General features: G+C 47.7%; 1 protein-coding gene across 2 annotated transcripts in view; it reads left to right on the top strand.

Annotated features, from left to right (window-relative positions):
* The window catches only part of ABCF1 (ATP binding cassette subfamily F member 1), a 37358-nt gene that overhangs the window by 14426 nt on the left and 6518 nt on the right, over positions 1 to 16414 (top strand). For both annotated transcript variants that reach the window (XM_083424919.1, XM_083424920.1), the window contains exons 11-24: positions 341 to 457; positions 1987 to 2079; positions 2341 to 2463; positions 3589 to 3689; positions 4835 to 4920; positions 5924 to 6063; positions 7009 to 7157; positions 8682 to 8765; positions 9600 to 9724; positions 11904 to 12016; positions 12760 to 12931; positions 14175 to 14249; positions 14651 to 14721; positions 16197 to 16229. In XM_083424919.1, the coding sequence (XP_083281045.1) occupies positions 341 to 457; positions 1987 to 2079; positions 2341 to 2463; positions 3589 to 3689; positions 4835 to 4920; positions 5924 to 6063; positions 7009 to 7157; positions 8682 to 8765; positions 9600 to 9724; positions 11904 to 12016; positions 12760 to 12931; positions 14175 to 14249; positions 14651 to 14721; positions 16197 to 16229 (1482 nt within the window). The remainder of the gene's footprint in view (positions 1 to 340; positions 458 to 1986; positions 2080 to 2340; positions 2464 to 3588; positions 3690 to 4834; positions 4921 to 5923; positions 6064 to 7008; positions 7158 to 8681; positions 8766 to 9599; positions 9725 to 11903; positions 12017 to 12759; positions 12932 to 14174; positions 14250 to 14650; positions 14722 to 16196; positions 16230 to 16414) is intronic.

The raw sequence follows: 16414 nt of genomic DNA on the forward strand, positions 1-16414 counted from the left end.
TCGAAAGCACACCAGTGCAAGTAGATAAATAGGTACCGCTGCGGCGGGAAGGTAAACAGCGTTTCGATGCGCTCTGGTTTCCGTCGCGGTGTCCCATTGCGCCAGAAGCAGTTTATAGTCCTGCTGGCCACATGACCCGGAAAGATGTCTGTAGACAAACGCTGGTTCCCTTGGCCTGAAAGTGAGATGAGCGCCACAACCCCATAGTCGCCTTTGACTGGACTTAACTGTCCAGCGGTCCTATACCATTTTTCCCCCCTAGAAGACCCAGTGGCCTGACCCAGCGGGCCTCCTCTTAAATCACATTCTTATGCGAGTTTTTGTTTCTTTGGTTCCACAGAACATGTTTGCTGCTCTGGAGGCGGAGGAGATAGACGACGAGGAAGAGGGGGATGAGGATGACCAAGAGGAAGAGGCCACAAAGGGCAAAGAGAAGCCCAAACAGGGCAGCCAGCCGGTGAGGGAGCTTGTGACTTCGCTGCGTCAGTTGGGCTTTGTCCACACTGCATTCCACCTTATGCAGGAAGGCAGAGGAGAGAGTTTTAAGGCTCTTGCTCTCTCCTTTCATGCACATAGGCTGTTTGGTATTTATTAGTATTCTGTTAATTGCACTTGCATCCTACCTTCGTTCATCCAGGGTTCTCAAGCATGGCTTTCCCTCATTTTATCCTCACAAAATTCCTGCAAGATGGTTTAGGCTGAGATCGGGCGGTGGGCTAAAGATGAGCTTCATGGCTGAGTGAGGAGTAGAACCCACGTCGCCCAGGTCTCAGTCAAACACTCTAACCACTACGCCACGCTGGCTGTCTCTTGTGTTTACCGGTGCCTGTGTGCATAGCTTAGATCTCCGCTCCTCCTGTCTACTAGGAACAAAAAACACTGGGCAAGGCAAATCCTGCGTCTGGATGTTCTGTGATACGGGTGCCAGGCGCACTTGGTTACCGTAGCAACACCAGGGAGGTTGAGTGTATGCCTTGCTGAGCCATTCACCCTCCCATTTATTCAGGAAATATGCCTAGAGAAAGTACAGTGGTACCTCAGGTTACATACGCTTCAGGTTACATTCTCTTCAAGTTACAGACTCTGCTAACCCAGAAATAGTACCTCGGGTTAAGAACTTTGTGTCAGGATGAGAACAGAAACCGTGCTCCGGCGGCGCGGCAGCAGCAGGAGGCCCCATTAGCTGAAGTGGTACCTCAGGTTAAGAACGGACCTCCAGAACGAATTAAGTACTTAACCCGAGGTACCACTGTATAATTGTCTCTAGGGCATTCACTTCGTTACTTTGAACTGTGTGGGCAGGTTTTCCCCCCTTAATGGGGGATTGTGGAAGAAGCTGTTCTGCTGGGAGCAGGGAATCTCTGCTGATACGTCACACTGGTTGAGGTGCGGTGAACTACCGACTGACTTCCACAAGTCACCCATAGGGTGGAGTGCAAACCATACTCCTTCAAACATCCTTCTCCAGCCTGGAGATGGCTTGGACTACGATTCCCATCAGCCCCAGCCAGCATGGGGCTGATGGGAGTTGTAGTCCAAAACATGTGAAGGACCCCAGGTTGGGCAAGGCTGTTCCTAGTGCCTGGGGCAATAAGACCTAGGTGCCACTGCAGCTTACCCCACCCCCCAAAAAACCTCCTTCTTCCTACCTCTTCCTTTCTACTTCACGTGGGCAAGGAATGAAAGGGAGAGCTATATGAGCAAGCCACTTCTCAACCCTTTGACTGACTCCGAACTCCGGCAAGTTCTCTGGAGAGACTGAAGAGGTCTATGGAAACACCTCTTCTATCTCCTGGGGTTCATTCCCTGCAGAAAGGACTCTTGAGCCCTGCAGAGCCGTACCAGAAGCGAGAGAGGGCAGGGAGGAGTCTTAACTCTGAACTGACTTGGAGGGGTCTCTCCAAAGGTTTCGTATGAGGGCCTTCTTGGTTTCCTTTCCTGGCTCTGTTTGCTAACACAAACCACGCCACCTTGTGATTTCTGTAGCAGTCGGAAGAGGAGGGAGAGGAAGGGGAGAAGAAGGAAGGCGATCCCTACGCCCATCTCAGCAAAAAGGAGAAGAAGAAGCTGAAGAAGCAGGTGAGATCTCTGCCGGGGAACGAAGGGAAAGGCCCAAAAGGTTATTCCTGTTTGTGGCTGGCCAGAGGGCAAAAAAAGGACTCATGGCTTTCTCTGCCTGCCAGTTGTAAGGTCAAATCCTGGTAAGGCGTGCCCTGGATAGAAATAAGTTTGTGGAGGGGGAGTTGGTGGGCATACTGGCACCTGGAAAATGGTAGATGAGGAAGAGTCTCTTTTTTTGTTGCTGTTTCATGGCCAGACTTTGTTTCCTCCTCCAAACAGCTGGAGTTCGAGCGGCAGGTGGCAACCTTAAAAGCAGCCAGTGCGGCAGAGAACGACTTTTCGGTGTCCCAAGCGGAGATGTCCTCACGGCAGGCCATGCTGGAGAACGCCTCTGACATCAAGGTACGGCTGTCTCGATCCACTGCCTCCACCTTGCCCCTTGCCCACCAGAGCCAGTGTGGTGTAGTGGTTAAGAGCGATAGACTCGTAATCTGGGGAACCGGGTTCGCATCTCCGCTCCTCCACATGCAGCTGCTGGGTGACCTTGGGCCAGTCACACTTCTCTGACGTCTCTCAGCCCCACTCACCTCACAGAGTGTTTGTTGTAGGGGAGGAAGGGAAAGGAGAATGTTAGCCGCTTTGAGACTTCCTAGGGTAGTGATAAAGCGGGATATCAAATCCGAACTCCTCTTCTTCTTCTCCAGTCTGGATCATTCCTCCAGTCTCTTCTTCCATTGCGTCTCAAGAGTGGACGCCTAATTATATTTTCTCGACGGATATGTAAACTTAAGAGGAAGCTGAGTCACCTTTGGCAGAGCAAGGAGATTGCAAGGAGGGTCAGCCTTGGCCCAGATTTTTTTGCACTTCAACTCCCACCAGAAACATCTGTATGGAGGGAAACAGGTTGGGCCAAGGCTTGAAGGCCTCAAGCCCAATTTGCAGAATCTCCAGTTAAAAAATCTTGGTTGGAGGATCCAGGGAAGACGTTTTAGGAGAATGAAGGGAGGTAGCCTCAAAGCACTTTACAAAAAAGCTAAAGCAACAAAATTATCACAAAGAAAAAATTATGGCAATAATTTAAGACTTTCAAAAAGTTAGAACAAGAGTAGAGTAAAAGTAGGTTAAAACCCGCATCCTAGGTAGACTTGTCTAAACATTCAGAGCCAGCAGATGGAAACAAGAGCTTAAAAGACATTAAGAAGGACCTCTGTGCCCCCCCCCCGGGAAATCATTATTTTAATTTTACAAGTGCAAAGTTAAAACAATGCAGATTGCATATCCATATTTTAAGAGATTTCTCTGAATCTCAAGACTTCCCACCATCCCCTCCCTGGGTTCTACTATCAACCTTTTCAACTGCATATTATTTCATAATCCATAATTTGTGTCTGTCCCTATTATCCATGTTATTTCCTACGTTACAAGTGTTATTAAAACCCTGCTAATGTTTTTTATCTGCTTACAGCGGTCTTCTGAATAAATTATAATAAAAAGGACCTCTCTGATCTCCTTTACCTTCTATTTCAGCTGGAGAAATTTAGCATCTCGGCTCACGGCAAAGAGTTGTTTGTTAACGCAGATCTTTATATTGTGGCCGGGCGCCGATACGGCCTGGTGGGGCCTAACGGGTATGTGTCTGTTGTGAGGTGAATCCCCACCATTTTGTTTGCTTACCCCAGTGGATGATGAAACACACTTTATCTCTTTAATTCACAAAGCTGTAAGCAGCTTGGGCCCCAAAGTACCTTTCTGAGCTCACTGCCTGATTCCATATGCTCCACCTCGGTTGCTGTGAGGTCTTTAGTGCCCCTGCATCCCTTAAGGTTCATCAGGCCTTTACTGTGGCAGGTCCTGCCCTATGGAACTCCTTGCCAGTAGAGGTTTCGCAGGAGTCACCCCTGCTCGTTTTTAGAGGCCTTTCGAAAACCGTATTAGTTAGACAGGCCTGTTGAACCTAAATGATGTTTAAAAATTGTTTTGCCTTGCGTTTGTTTAGGTTGTGTGTCGCCTTGTGATATTTTACATGGAAGTGTGGTCTGCAAATATTTGAAATAAATCTCCAGTGACCACAGGCATGGTGCTGCAGAGAGTAATTTGCGGGGTGGGCCTGAGGTGGGAATGCAACAAAACTTTGTCTAAAGTTCCTTCCCCAGCCCAGCAGCGTCCTTATTGGCCTTCCCTCCTCTCTGGACCACACAGGTGGAATTATTTCAGTGGTCTTGGTCCCATTTACACGTGCAAAAACATATTAAACCTATTAAACAAAAACATATTGAGGTCCTGTCCTCAGTCCCTCGGGCACATGCCAATTAAAAAATGGCTGCTCCCAATTTTTAATCGACATGTACCTTTATAAATTTAGTACAGTGGTACCTTGGGTTAACACCTTGGGTTACAAACACTTTGGGTTACAGACTCTGCTAACCCAGAAAATAGTACTGTACCTCAGATTAAGAACTTTGCCTCAGGATGAGAATGGAAATTGTGCAGCGGCAGCAGGAGGCCCCATTAGCTAAAGTGGTACCTCAGGTTAAGAACTGTTTCAGGTTAAGAACGGACCTCCGGAATGAATTAAGTTTGTAACCAGAGATACCACTGTATAGGAGTGCTTTTTAAAAAAATGTCCTTGTAGTGTTTTGTGGAATATTAAATATCTGTTGGTATGCTTGCAACTTTCCTTTTGAGCACTTTATCTGTAGCTCTTGTTTTGTCTTTGGTTGCTTTTGGTTAAGGAGAGCACCAATATTCCAATCCTCTCCTCCTCTCTCTCCAGGAAAGGCAAAACCACTTTGCTGAAACATATTGCCAACCGGGCCTTGAGCATTCCTCCCAATATTGATGTCCTGCTCTGTGAACAAGGTAAAGGAAGAAGCGTTCCTCCCCTCTGCAGAGGCGGCCCATTCATTGTCCCGCCTAGCCAGGTGGTCCCTCTTATTAAGAACAGATAAAGCTGCAATCTATTATTATTATTGTTTTATTGATAGATAGATTGATTGGATTTATATACCGCCCTATACCTGCAGGTCTCAGGACGGTTCACAGAACTGACTCAAACCGCTGGCTCCTCTCAGTGTCTTTCTTAGCCCACAGCAGAGTGTCTTTCTTAGCCCCAGCTAGATATGCCTGGGGCCTTCTGCTGTCAGGAGCCAGAGTCGGGAATAGGTCAGCCATAAAACACCCAGTGTCAGTGAAGAAACCAAAACAGTTCAGCCTTAGTGATCCCAGCAGGGTCTTGTCCCAATGAGGCAGTTCCAAAGACTGAAAGTCCCTGCCTTCCCTCCGCTCTCTAAGAAAGGTCCTCCTCCGGTTCCTTTCGCAGCAGCCGAAGGCTCCTTTGTTTTGCCCGTCTCTGCTGCACCCTCTTCATTTCTCTGCATGTTCTGGGAAACCAGAGGGGAGAGGAGCTGGTTGCGGCAGGAGGGGGAGATTCTCTGCTTCTTCAGCAGCCAGATCTCTGCCTCTTCACCCCTGCTCTGATTCTAGACTGCTCTCTGCCACAGCCTCTTCCTGCTCACTAAACCTTGTTGCCTCTCCAGCTTCCGACATCACCTCCAAGTCTGCTCCTTCTTCTCCCTCTGATCGCTTAGCTTTGTTCCACTACCAGTCCCTGGGCTCTGAACCTTCTTCCCCTATGGGTTCCTTTGTGGGTTCCCCAGTCCATAACATCTGCATGCAAATCAGATGCTCAGCCACTGATCTTAGAGCCCTGCCCCCTCTCCATTCAGTAGCACAGTATGAGTGTTTTGGCTGCAGAGGTTTTCTTTCTTTAAAAAAAATAATTTGGTTCAGGCTCTGATCAGTCCTTGGCCGTGGGGCTTAAGCAGCAGAGTCTTCACGGTGGTGTCCTCCTTCATCTTCACAGAGGTGGTTGCAGATGAGACCCCCGCAGTGCAGGCTGTGCTCAAGGCTGACACCAAGCGGCTGAAGTTGCTGGAGGAGGAGAAGCGCCTGCAGGCACTGCTGGAGAAAGGGGACGACGGGGCTGCAGAGCGGCTGGAGAAGGTATTCATGGAGCGTTCCCTGTCCTGTGACCGAGGGACAGTACAAAACTGGGTTACCCAGGCAGGAGTATTTTGCCCAAGGAGCTCTCTGTTCTGGAACGGCTGGCATCGCTCAAAACGTGTCCCTAGATACATTCGCAGAACTGCAAAAATGTAACTACAGGTACATCCAGTTTCTGGGAATCACAGGTGGATAGAGTGCTCTTGTGCTCAAGTCCTGCTTGCAGGCTTCCCATGGGCATCTGGTTGGCTGCTGTAAGAACAGGATGCTGGACTAAATGGGCCATGGGCCACTGATCCAAGAATTGGATGGATGGATGGTGGCATCTAGATTAACCTTGGTGAAGACTTGACGTTTTCATCCCCAAAAAAGTTTTTGATTTGAGTTTCCACTGAAATGAGGCTGCATTTTAACATTTTTATGTTGTATTTTAATCTTGTTTTTTAAGCTGTATTTCAATCAATTGTTTTTATATTTGGTGTTAGCTGCCCTGAGCCCGGTCTTGGCTGGGGAGGGTGGGGTATTAATTATTATTATTATTATTATTATTATTATTATTATTACAGTGGTACCTCGGGTTAAATGCGCTTCAGGTTACACACTCTGCTAACCCAGAAATAGTACCTCGGTTTAAGAACTTTGCTTCAGGATGAGAACAGAAATCGTGCTCCGGCGGTGTGGCAGCAGCAGGAGGCCCCATTAGCTACAGTGGTGCTTTAGGTTAAGAACAGTTTCGAGTTAAGAACAGATCTCCAGAACGAATTAAGTACTTAACCCAAGGTACCACTGTATTATTATCTTACAAAGGGCAGCAAAGTAAATTAAATACTTCTCCTGTGGGGTGAGAAAAGAGGAAGGGATATGTTCACACTCAATTTCTGGTTGTTAGCCTGTTCCCTTTTGTAGATCTCCGCTCACGCCATATATTTCCTCCCCTTTCCCCAGGTCTATGAGGAGTTGCGGGCCACAGGAGCCGCAGCAGCTGAGGCAAAAGCCCGGAGAATCCTGGCAGGTTTGGGCTTCAACCCTGAGATGCAGAACCGGCAGACCAAGAAGTTCTCCGGAGGCTGGCGGATGAGGGTGTCCCTGGCCAGGTAATTGTCAGGTGGGGAGAGGTGGAGAAATGGGAGCATCAGCATGACATATCCTTGAAGTTAATTCCTTTTCATTTGTTGCCCCGTAGCCAATATTCTCTGGGTAACAGAACAGTTTTAATTGGAAATCCAATACAGCATCATTCAGATTGTGGCACGGAAGTCAAATAAAGCAAGGGGTGAAAGGTCACAGGTGCTAGCTTGTGATGAGTGGTTGTCAACTACTTTTTCCTCAGAGTAGACGTTAATGGACCCAATCCAGTCATGTCTGCTAATTTCACTGTGTCTCCTACGAGTGTACAACTCGGTGGTATATCATTAGTGTACAACTTGGTGATATACCACTCATTTTCTCCTGTCATGAGTGGCTTTAGGATAAGGAAGTCAGCCACTGCCACGTTCTGCCTCAAAACGCACTCTGTCTTGCACCACACAATGTAGATCAGGGATTGTCATGGGAGCCAACAGAGCACATTTTGGAATTTTGAGAAAGTGCCGTGGGCACCAGACACAAAATGGCTGTCTTGGCGGTGTGATGTAACACAAAATGGCTGCCACTTTTAAAAGAGCTGAAAATGAGACAGGAGCGCAGGACGTGCCCCCCCCCCTTCCTGTCAGTAGGAGGATAGACACTTCTATCAGCCACCACCACTCTCACCCACAAAGAGATGTTTTATTTGCACCTCTCCTCTGTTCAGAACTCAGCAGGCGGCCGGTGTCCACTCCTAGTTGCCAGTGAAATGTGGGCCTGTTTAAGGAGAGGCCAACCAGTTTATGCAAACAGGAACTGAGCACGAAGAGCAAATGGCCTCTGTTGCTTGTGTGTTGTTTTTGTTTAGTCGTTTAGTCGTGTCTGACTCTTCGTGACCCCATGGACCAGAGCATGCCAGGCACTCCTGTCTTCCACTGCCTCCCGCAGTTTGCTCAAACTCATGCTGGTGGCTTCGAGAACACTGTCCAACCATCTCGTTTTCTGTCGTCCCCTTCTCCTTGTGCCCTCCATCTTTCCCAACATCAGGGTCTTTTCCAGGGAGTCTTCTCATGAGGTGGCCAAAGTATTGGAGCCTCAGCTTCACGATCTGTCCTTCCAGTGAGCACTCAGGGCTGATTTCCTTAAGAATGGATAGGTTTGATAGGTTTGATCTTCTTGCTGTCCATGGGACTCCTCAAGAGTCTCCTCCAGCGCCATAATTCAAAAGCATCTATTTTTCGGCGATCAGCCTTCTTTATGGTCCAGCTCTCACTACTGGGAAAACCATAGCTTTAACTATATGGACCTTTGTTGGCAAGGTGATGTCTCTGCTTTTTAAGATGCTGTCTGTTGCTTGTGCAGGAACAGTCAAACCATCTTGCTCAGTATTGTCTACTCTGACTGGCAGCAGCTCCCCAGAGTTTCAGGCACAGTTTTCTCCCTGTCCCACTTGGAGATGCTGGGGGCCAAACCCAGGATCTTCGGCCTTCAAAGTAGATGCTCTGCCACCAAGCTTTGGCCCTTTGTCATTTCTAACCTTGATCTCCTTTCAGAGCGCTGTTTATGGAGCCCACACTGCTGATGCTCGATGAGCCCACCAACCACTTGGATCTCAACGCCGTCATCTGGCTTAACAAGTAAGTCACTGCCTCTGTGCGTCTGGGGGCATAACAGCTCACAATATATATAATCAAAATAAAAACAACAACCCAACAACACTCCCCCCTAAAAAAGAGCCACATTTTAAAAGAGTATAGGATGCCAATCAGATCAACCAAAGGCCTAGTTAAAAAGGAACGTTTTTGCCTGGCGCCTAAAGGTGTATAATGAAGGCGCCAGGCGAACTTCCCTAGGGAGAGCATTCCACAGACGGGGAGCCACTGCAGAGAAGGCCCTGTTCTCGTGCTGCCACCCTCTGGACCTCTTGAGGAGCAGGCACACGAAGAAGGGCCTCAGAAGATGATCTCAGGGTCCGGTTAGGTTCATATGGAAAGAGGCGGTCCTTGAGGTATTGCAGTCCTGAGCTGCTTAAGGCTTTATAGGTCAAAACCAGCACTTTGAATTGGGCCCGGAAACTAACTGGTAGCCAGTGCAGTTGGACCAGGATCGGTGTAATATCTTCAAACCGTCTTGCTCCGGTGAGCAACCTGGCCGCTGAATTCTGCATCGGCTAAAGTTTCTGAACAGTCTTCAGAGGCAGCCCTACATATAACGCATTGCAGTAATCTAACCTTGAGGTTAGCAGAGCATAGACAGGGATAGTTAGGCTATCGCTGTCCTGATAGGGGCATAGCTGGGCCACCAGCTGATGGAAGGCGCTCTGGGCCGCTGCTTCCAAAGCAGGGTGGTTCCATTACAAGGAAAATGTGCCCCCTATAATCTTTTTAAAAAGCATCTGGTGATGGGTTAAAACTCTGAAAACCAGTCCTCTCTCTTTCACTGTCTAACGATTGCTCCACACCCTCTTACAGCTACCTCCAAACATGGAAGAAGACCCTCCTTATTGTCTCTCACGACCAGGGTTTCCTGGACGACGTGTGTACGGATATCATCCATCTGGACATGCAGAAGCTTTTCTACTACCGGGGAAACTACAGTGAGTGCCCACAGAAGGCTCCATATTGGAAGGGCTAGGCAGTTTTTGTTGTTGGGGGGGAGGCAATGCCGTTTCTAGGGTGCTGTTGCGTTTCTTTGCGGGGGGGGGGGGGAGTTAAGGAAGTGAAACATCAAGGAAAACTCATTCTATATTGGTCATAAGGTCACTTTGTAGAACTGAAGCTCCCCCCCCCCCCCCCAAATCTAGAAATCCGCCAAGTTAGAGAAATTGGATTTTGACTTCGGACATTTCAGCTGCAAAATTCCTTGGAATTTGAAGGGTTTTAGACTTGTCGGGGCAGTCTTTTCCCTGCACGTTTTTGTGTTGTATGGGTTGTTGTTGTTTTAAAGAGTGTAAAGTATCGAATGACCTAAGAGGCCAGCTTTCAAATACAGTTAGAATCAGAGGGTTGAATCTAGAAGTCGTGTGAACTGAACTGAGCTCAAGGGGTGCTCTCAATGGAGAGGGCCTGATTTTCACCAAGTGCCCAGGCTGCTGTTACTGTTGTACATTTAAACCCTGTCTGAGTCTCTGTGATTGAGGTCTACTTCTAGTTCAGCATGCGGTACTTCAGAAACTTAGAGGCCCGAAACACCCCTTCTGGGTGGAATGTTCTTAGACTGTGAAATCTCCTTGCCCCAGAGCCATGTCTCCAGAGGCCTCCATTTGTTGCAGATACAACATAAGCTCCTTCCTTTTTTCAAACTGGAGCAAGGACACAGATCTTGTGACTTGGGAGTGGAGTCGCATGACTGTATCAAAAGATTTCAGGGCTGCCTCTCAATTCCCACGCCTTCCGCCAGGGCAAGGGAAATGGACGTTTTCACACAGAACGTGGAATGCTGACGTTCGGCAAAACTCATTCTCTCTCTCTCTCTGTTCAATATATTTTACCTCACGACTTAACTCAGCCAACACAGACCATTTGATGCAAAGTTCAGAAATGACTCCTTGGCAATTTCTTTCTTTTTTCTTTCTCTCCCTTTGCTCTGGCTCCTGATGAAATCAATTTAAATTCAAGGAAGGGGGAGAATGGGGAATAGCGGGACAGAAAAGTTCAGTTTTGCCAGCAGAATAACGAAATAAATGTATGCAAATGTGCTTGTCCAGTAATGAGGTGTCAGAATTCGAACTCCCTGCCCAACTCTAAGCAGAGGTGGCTCCATTCTCCCCCTTTTTTTTAAATATGGGAGGAGAAATGGCGGGGCACCCCTCTGGAAGCACGAGGGCTCAAGATTAGTGATTCAGTAGATTGGGTGGAATCTTAAAACTCCGGGGCGTTTCAGCCTAACGTGACTCCGGCCTTTTTCTCTCTCGCCAATATGCAAGTGCTGAGATAGCAAGACAGTTTTATCAAATGTGCAAATGTATTTTCTAGGATTGAGCAACTGAAACCAGGTTGCTGCTGGTTTTGAGCCCTGGAGCAAAACAAGTCCCTGCTCAGCGACAAGCAGTGACTTGGATTACGTTGGAATCCACTTCCCATAGTCTAGGGGTATCAGCAAAACTAGATTTCCCCATGCCTGACTTTCCCAGGGTGCATTTCCAGGGAGATTTGAATCTCTGTCACCTGTCATTCACAAACCTCTTCTTGGAAGATTTAGTCCATGCCTCCTTATCACCTATAACAGCTAAAAGGGCAACTTCCTCATCTGGTAGCAATATACTTCTGACTAGCAAATACCGGTGCTCGCAAGTGTTGGGTGTTATGAAGTGTGTATGCCAGCCTGCAGTTCTCACTTGCAATCCTGACACCCTTTTTTTTTTATATACCAGGAGATGTTGCAGCTAAGCTAGCTTAAACACCCACGCCTGGCTTCCTGCCATGGAGGCTTTTTCAGGGCCAAAATAGAACTTCCAGGCACAGGCGCTGTCTGTGATAGCAAAAAGCTGGGCTCCAAGGAGTGCTTCATAACATGGTGGAGAGCCATTGCCCCAAGGTCTTTGCTGGCCACGGATAGGCTCCCAATTCAAGACAAGATAGTTCAGATCTCCAAGATGATGTTGAACTACAACTCCCATCATCCCTGGCTGTTGGGTGCTGACCGGGTCTGTTGAGAGTTGTTGTCCAACAACAGGAGAAGGCAGATCCAGGCTGATTGATCCAACCAATTCAGTTCTTAAGAGTTCTCTTCACCCCTCTGCATCTCTCTTCACCCCACCCCCCACCCCATCCCAGTGACTTTCAAGAAGATGTATCAGCAGAAACAGAAGGAGCTTCTGAAACAGTATGAGAAGCAAGAGAAGAAACTGAAAGACCTCAAGGCCGGAGGAAAGTCAACAAAGCAGGCAGTAGGTTTCCGATTTGTATTCTGTCGTGGGACCCACAGACTCGGGAGGAACCCCCCCCCCCCCAAATAAACATTTGCGCAGTTAGGTTCTTCTCTGTGGGCTTCCTGGGAGCAGGGCAGTCCAAGGCAGCAGAGCTTCTCCATGAATTAATCTGTGGAACTACACGCTGCAGTGTTCTTTACAGCGATTAAATGATCACAACCGTTGGGATAAGATGGCACCCTTAGCCTTCTGCGTGGCCTCGGATATCAGGGCAGACTTTTAATTCAGTGGTGGAAGTTGGCAGGAGGGGGGTTGGTTCTAGTGTGGTGTAGAGCAAGTGTGGTGTAGTGGTTAAGAGCGGTAGACTCATAATCTGGTGGACCAGGTTCGCGTCTCCGCTCCTCCACATGCAGCTGCTGGGTGACCTTGGGCCAGTCACACTTCTCTGAAGTCTCTCAGCCCCACTCACCTCACAGAGTGTTTGTTGTGGGGGAGGAAGGGAAAGGAGAATGTTAGCCGCTTTGAGACTCCTTCGGGTAGTGATAAAGCGGGATATCAAATCCAAACTCTTCTTCTTCTTCTTCTTCTTCTAGTCTCAGTGGCCCTTACTTCTGAAAAAAATGTACACAGTATTGCGCTTTTTAATTAAGGGTTTCTGTCTGCTGAGATTAAAAGAACATAGCAGCCTAGATTGGGCCTGTCAAGAATGCTTGCCAGTGATCGGTGTCCCTGTTAACCTGCCTCCCTCCGGCCGTCCCCAGGAAAAGCAGACCAAGGAGGCCCTGACCCGAAAGCAGCAGAAGTGCCGTAAGAAGAACCCGGATGAAGAGGCGAGCGAGGTGCCCGAGCTGCTGAAGCGGCCAAAGGAGTACACTGTTAAATTCACCTTTCCAAACCCTCCACCCCTCAGCCCACCCATTCTGGGCTTGCACGGTACGAGTCTGCCTTAGCCAGGGAGAGTCCATCGGGGAGCAGGGGCAGGCAGTTGTCTGTGTAACTCTGGAAAATCACAAAGAAAAGAAATCAATGGCATCTATTAGATAGATAGATACAGTGCTACCTCGGGTTACATACACTTCAGGTTACAGACTCCGCTAACCCAGAAATAGTACCTCGGGTTAAGAACTTTGCTTCAGGATGAGAACAGAAATTGTGCGGCAGTAGGAGGCCCCATTGGCTAAAGTGGTGCTTCAGGTTAAGAACAGTGTCAGGTTAAGAACGGATCTCCGGAACAAATTAAGTACTTAACCCAAGGTACCACTGTAGATAGATAGATAGATAGATAGATAGATGATAGATAGATAGATAGATAGATAAGGGGACGACAGAGAACAAGATGGTTGGACAGTGTTCTCGAAGCTACGAACATGAGTTTGACCAAGTTGCGGGAGGCAGTGGAAGACAAGACTGCCTGGTGTGCTCTGGTCCAGGGGGTCACGAAGAGTCAGACACGACTAAACGACTAAACAACAACAACATTTATATTTATGAATTACCTTTCACATGTTTTTTCAACATACTATGAAAACAGCTAAGTTCTCGTAACAAGAGTGTTTTGCTTCCAGATACAGTGGTACCTTGGCTCTTGAACTTAATCAGTTCCAGGAGTCTGTTCGACTCCCGAAACCATTCGAAAACCAAGGTGCGGCTTCCAAGTGGCTGCAGGAGCTTCCTGCACTCAATCGGAAGCTGTGTCAGATGTTCGGCTTCCGAAAACCGTTCACAAACCGGAACACTTCTGGGTTTTTGGCGTTAGGGAGCTGATTTGTTCGACAATTAAGCTATTTGAGAACCAAGGTACCACTGTAGTTTTAAGAGGCAATCATTGTAAATGATAGCTACAACAATATATTACAGCAATAGCACATAAGAACATATATGAAATGGACTTGTACTATAACGAAAGCAAAACAGGCTTGCTTAGCTGGAACGAGCCACTAAGACCAAAAACATACATTTAATTGTGAAGCTGCGTCTAAAAAAGAAACACTGTTGTTGAGATCTCCAGATTCTATTTTGTTCCATTGCTTCTTCAAAACTAACTTTGAAATAATAATAGATTAATATATTTATTGAGAATAGCACACACACAAAATTTATTTGTGACAACAGAGTGACTACAGTTAGAGATATTTCCTTCCCTGTAGCCCACTCTCCTCCTTTTTCCCTCCTGTAGGTGTGGACTTCTGTTATGAGGGGCAGAAGCCTCTTTTCAAAAATTTGGACTTTGGGATTGACATGGAATCTCGAAGTAAGTGATGTTGGGGTCGGGGGCGGTGAATAAGTCCTTCTAAGAAACTTGTATGCCACCACTTCATGTTTGCCTCTTGTTTACTGAATGAGAAATCCACCTCAGCGTGCTGGCTACATGATGTCCTTTGAAACCGTCATAGTTCCTTCCAGAGGTTGTTGGACTCCATCTCCCATCAGCCCAGGCCATCACAGCTAAAGGTTGGGAGTCTAGCAATATCTGGAGCCACACTTGCTTATCCCCGTTTTAATGTCTTGCAGTGTTTTATTTTTGCCTTAGAGTTCCCTTCTCAAGTCTGTCTGCCTCAGCTCTTGAGAGCAGGCCACAGGGAGGATCTTCTGAAAGCATCGCTTGCCACGCAGGGATCTCAGAGTTGACTCTGCTTTTCTCTCTTCCCTCAGTCTGTATCGTAGGTCCCAACGGCGTCGGGAAAAGTACGCTGCTGTTGCTGTTAACGGGTAAATTGACGCCGGTAAGTGAACCCTGCCCCTCTTTCCCCATTTTGGGCTTCCTTGGGTTCTTCTTATCATCCCGCTTTGTTCCTGAGATGGCCTCCCTTTTCTGCTTGTCTTCCCTCCACCACATGCCTCTGCTGATCCCGCCAGGAATGTGTGTCCCATTTCTGCTCAGACAGCGAGAAGGGCTGCTCTAGGTGTGTCCTCCAATTCTGCCCCCTTGGGCCACGCCAATGGTGGGGAGCAAGGGGTGAGCTGCAGGACCCATCTGTGGATGGCCACGTGTTTATTTAGTAGATTCATATACCACTTTTTCACTATAGAATCCTTTAAGCGACATTTATAAAAGAACTACAGGGGACACGGGTGGCGCTGTGGATTAAACCACTGAGCCTAGGACTTGCTGATCAGAAGGTCGGCGGTTCGAATCCCTGCGACGGGGTGAGCTCCCGTTGCTCGGTCCCAGCTCCTGCCAACCTAGCAGTTCAAAAGCACCTCAAAGTGCAAGTAGATAAATAGGTACCGCTCCGGCGGGAAGGTTAATGGCGTTTCCATGTGCTGCTCTGGTTCGCCAGAAGCGGCTTTGTCATGCTGGCCACATGACCCGGATGCTGTCTGCGAACAAACACCGGCTCCCTCGGCCAATAAAGTGAGATGAGCGCTGCAACCCCAGAGTCGGTCACGACTGGACCTAATGGTCAGGGGTCTATGCCTGCTCACCTCCTGTGAATCTGGGGCCTTCTGCAAGAGCATTTAACTTTACACTCTGCTTTGCAGCCAGAAAGCGCTCTCCTACCCAGGTTTGTATGCCTAGACCTGAGGAGTTTAACTGCTGAGCAAATGTCTATCCGAAGAGCTGTCCAACCCAAAATTTTATTCAAAAGAACAGTAGGGTGTTTTTTGTTGGTGTATTTGTGTTTTGGAGGCCCATATGGGGACCAAAAGAACAGAAGGTGTTGGTCAAATCAAGGCAAACTCTTATCACTGCTGCTCAAATGTCCCTCTTGCACCTTAACCAGGCACAAAACCATTCCTTTCCATTTTGCACAATCCCAAAATAGGCTGCCTTTTGTTGTGTGTGTGTGTGTTTTGGCTTCACAAGTTCATTCACAGAAAAATATTCTTGCAAATATTAAAATTTAACACAAATATTCTTTCGAATCCTAGGACTTCCCTCCTCCCCTCTGTGGTTTCATTAAAAAACTTTCCCAACTGCAGATTATAAGTCCATCCAGTTTACAGTCCACAATTATATCCAAAGTCTGTATATCATTGCAATAGTTGAATAGTTTCATCTGCCAATCCACCCTCATAGGTATCTTATCATCTTTCCAGCTCTGGGCAAGCAACATCCTTGCAGGTGGCATTTTGGCCCTGCTGAATCCGATCTTTTTGAGCACTTCTTTTTTAATCTGGTTGGATCTCAGGGAAGGTCATTAGACCTTTGGACTACACTCTTAACTTGTTTTTGTTTCTGTTTTCATCCTTCCAGACAAGAGGGGAAATGAGAAAAAACCACAGGCTGGTAAGTTCCCGTGACAATACAACAGGGAATGTGGAATGACATTTTGAGGGGGGGGGAGCGGTTCACATCTGGAATAGCAAAGCAAGCCTGTGACTCCAAATGGAAGGATCTTTGTCCTGCTAGAAGCTGGTTTGTTCCAAGAAACCATGAAAACAAATAGTTTATGTCTTCACTGATAAGACACA

Source organism: Podarcis tiliguerta (assembly GCF_965153285.1).
Source record: "Podarcis tiliguerta genome assembly, chromosome: 2".
NCBI lineage: Eukaryota > Metazoa > Chordata > Lepidosauria > Squamata > Lacertidae > Podarcis > Podarcis tiliguerta.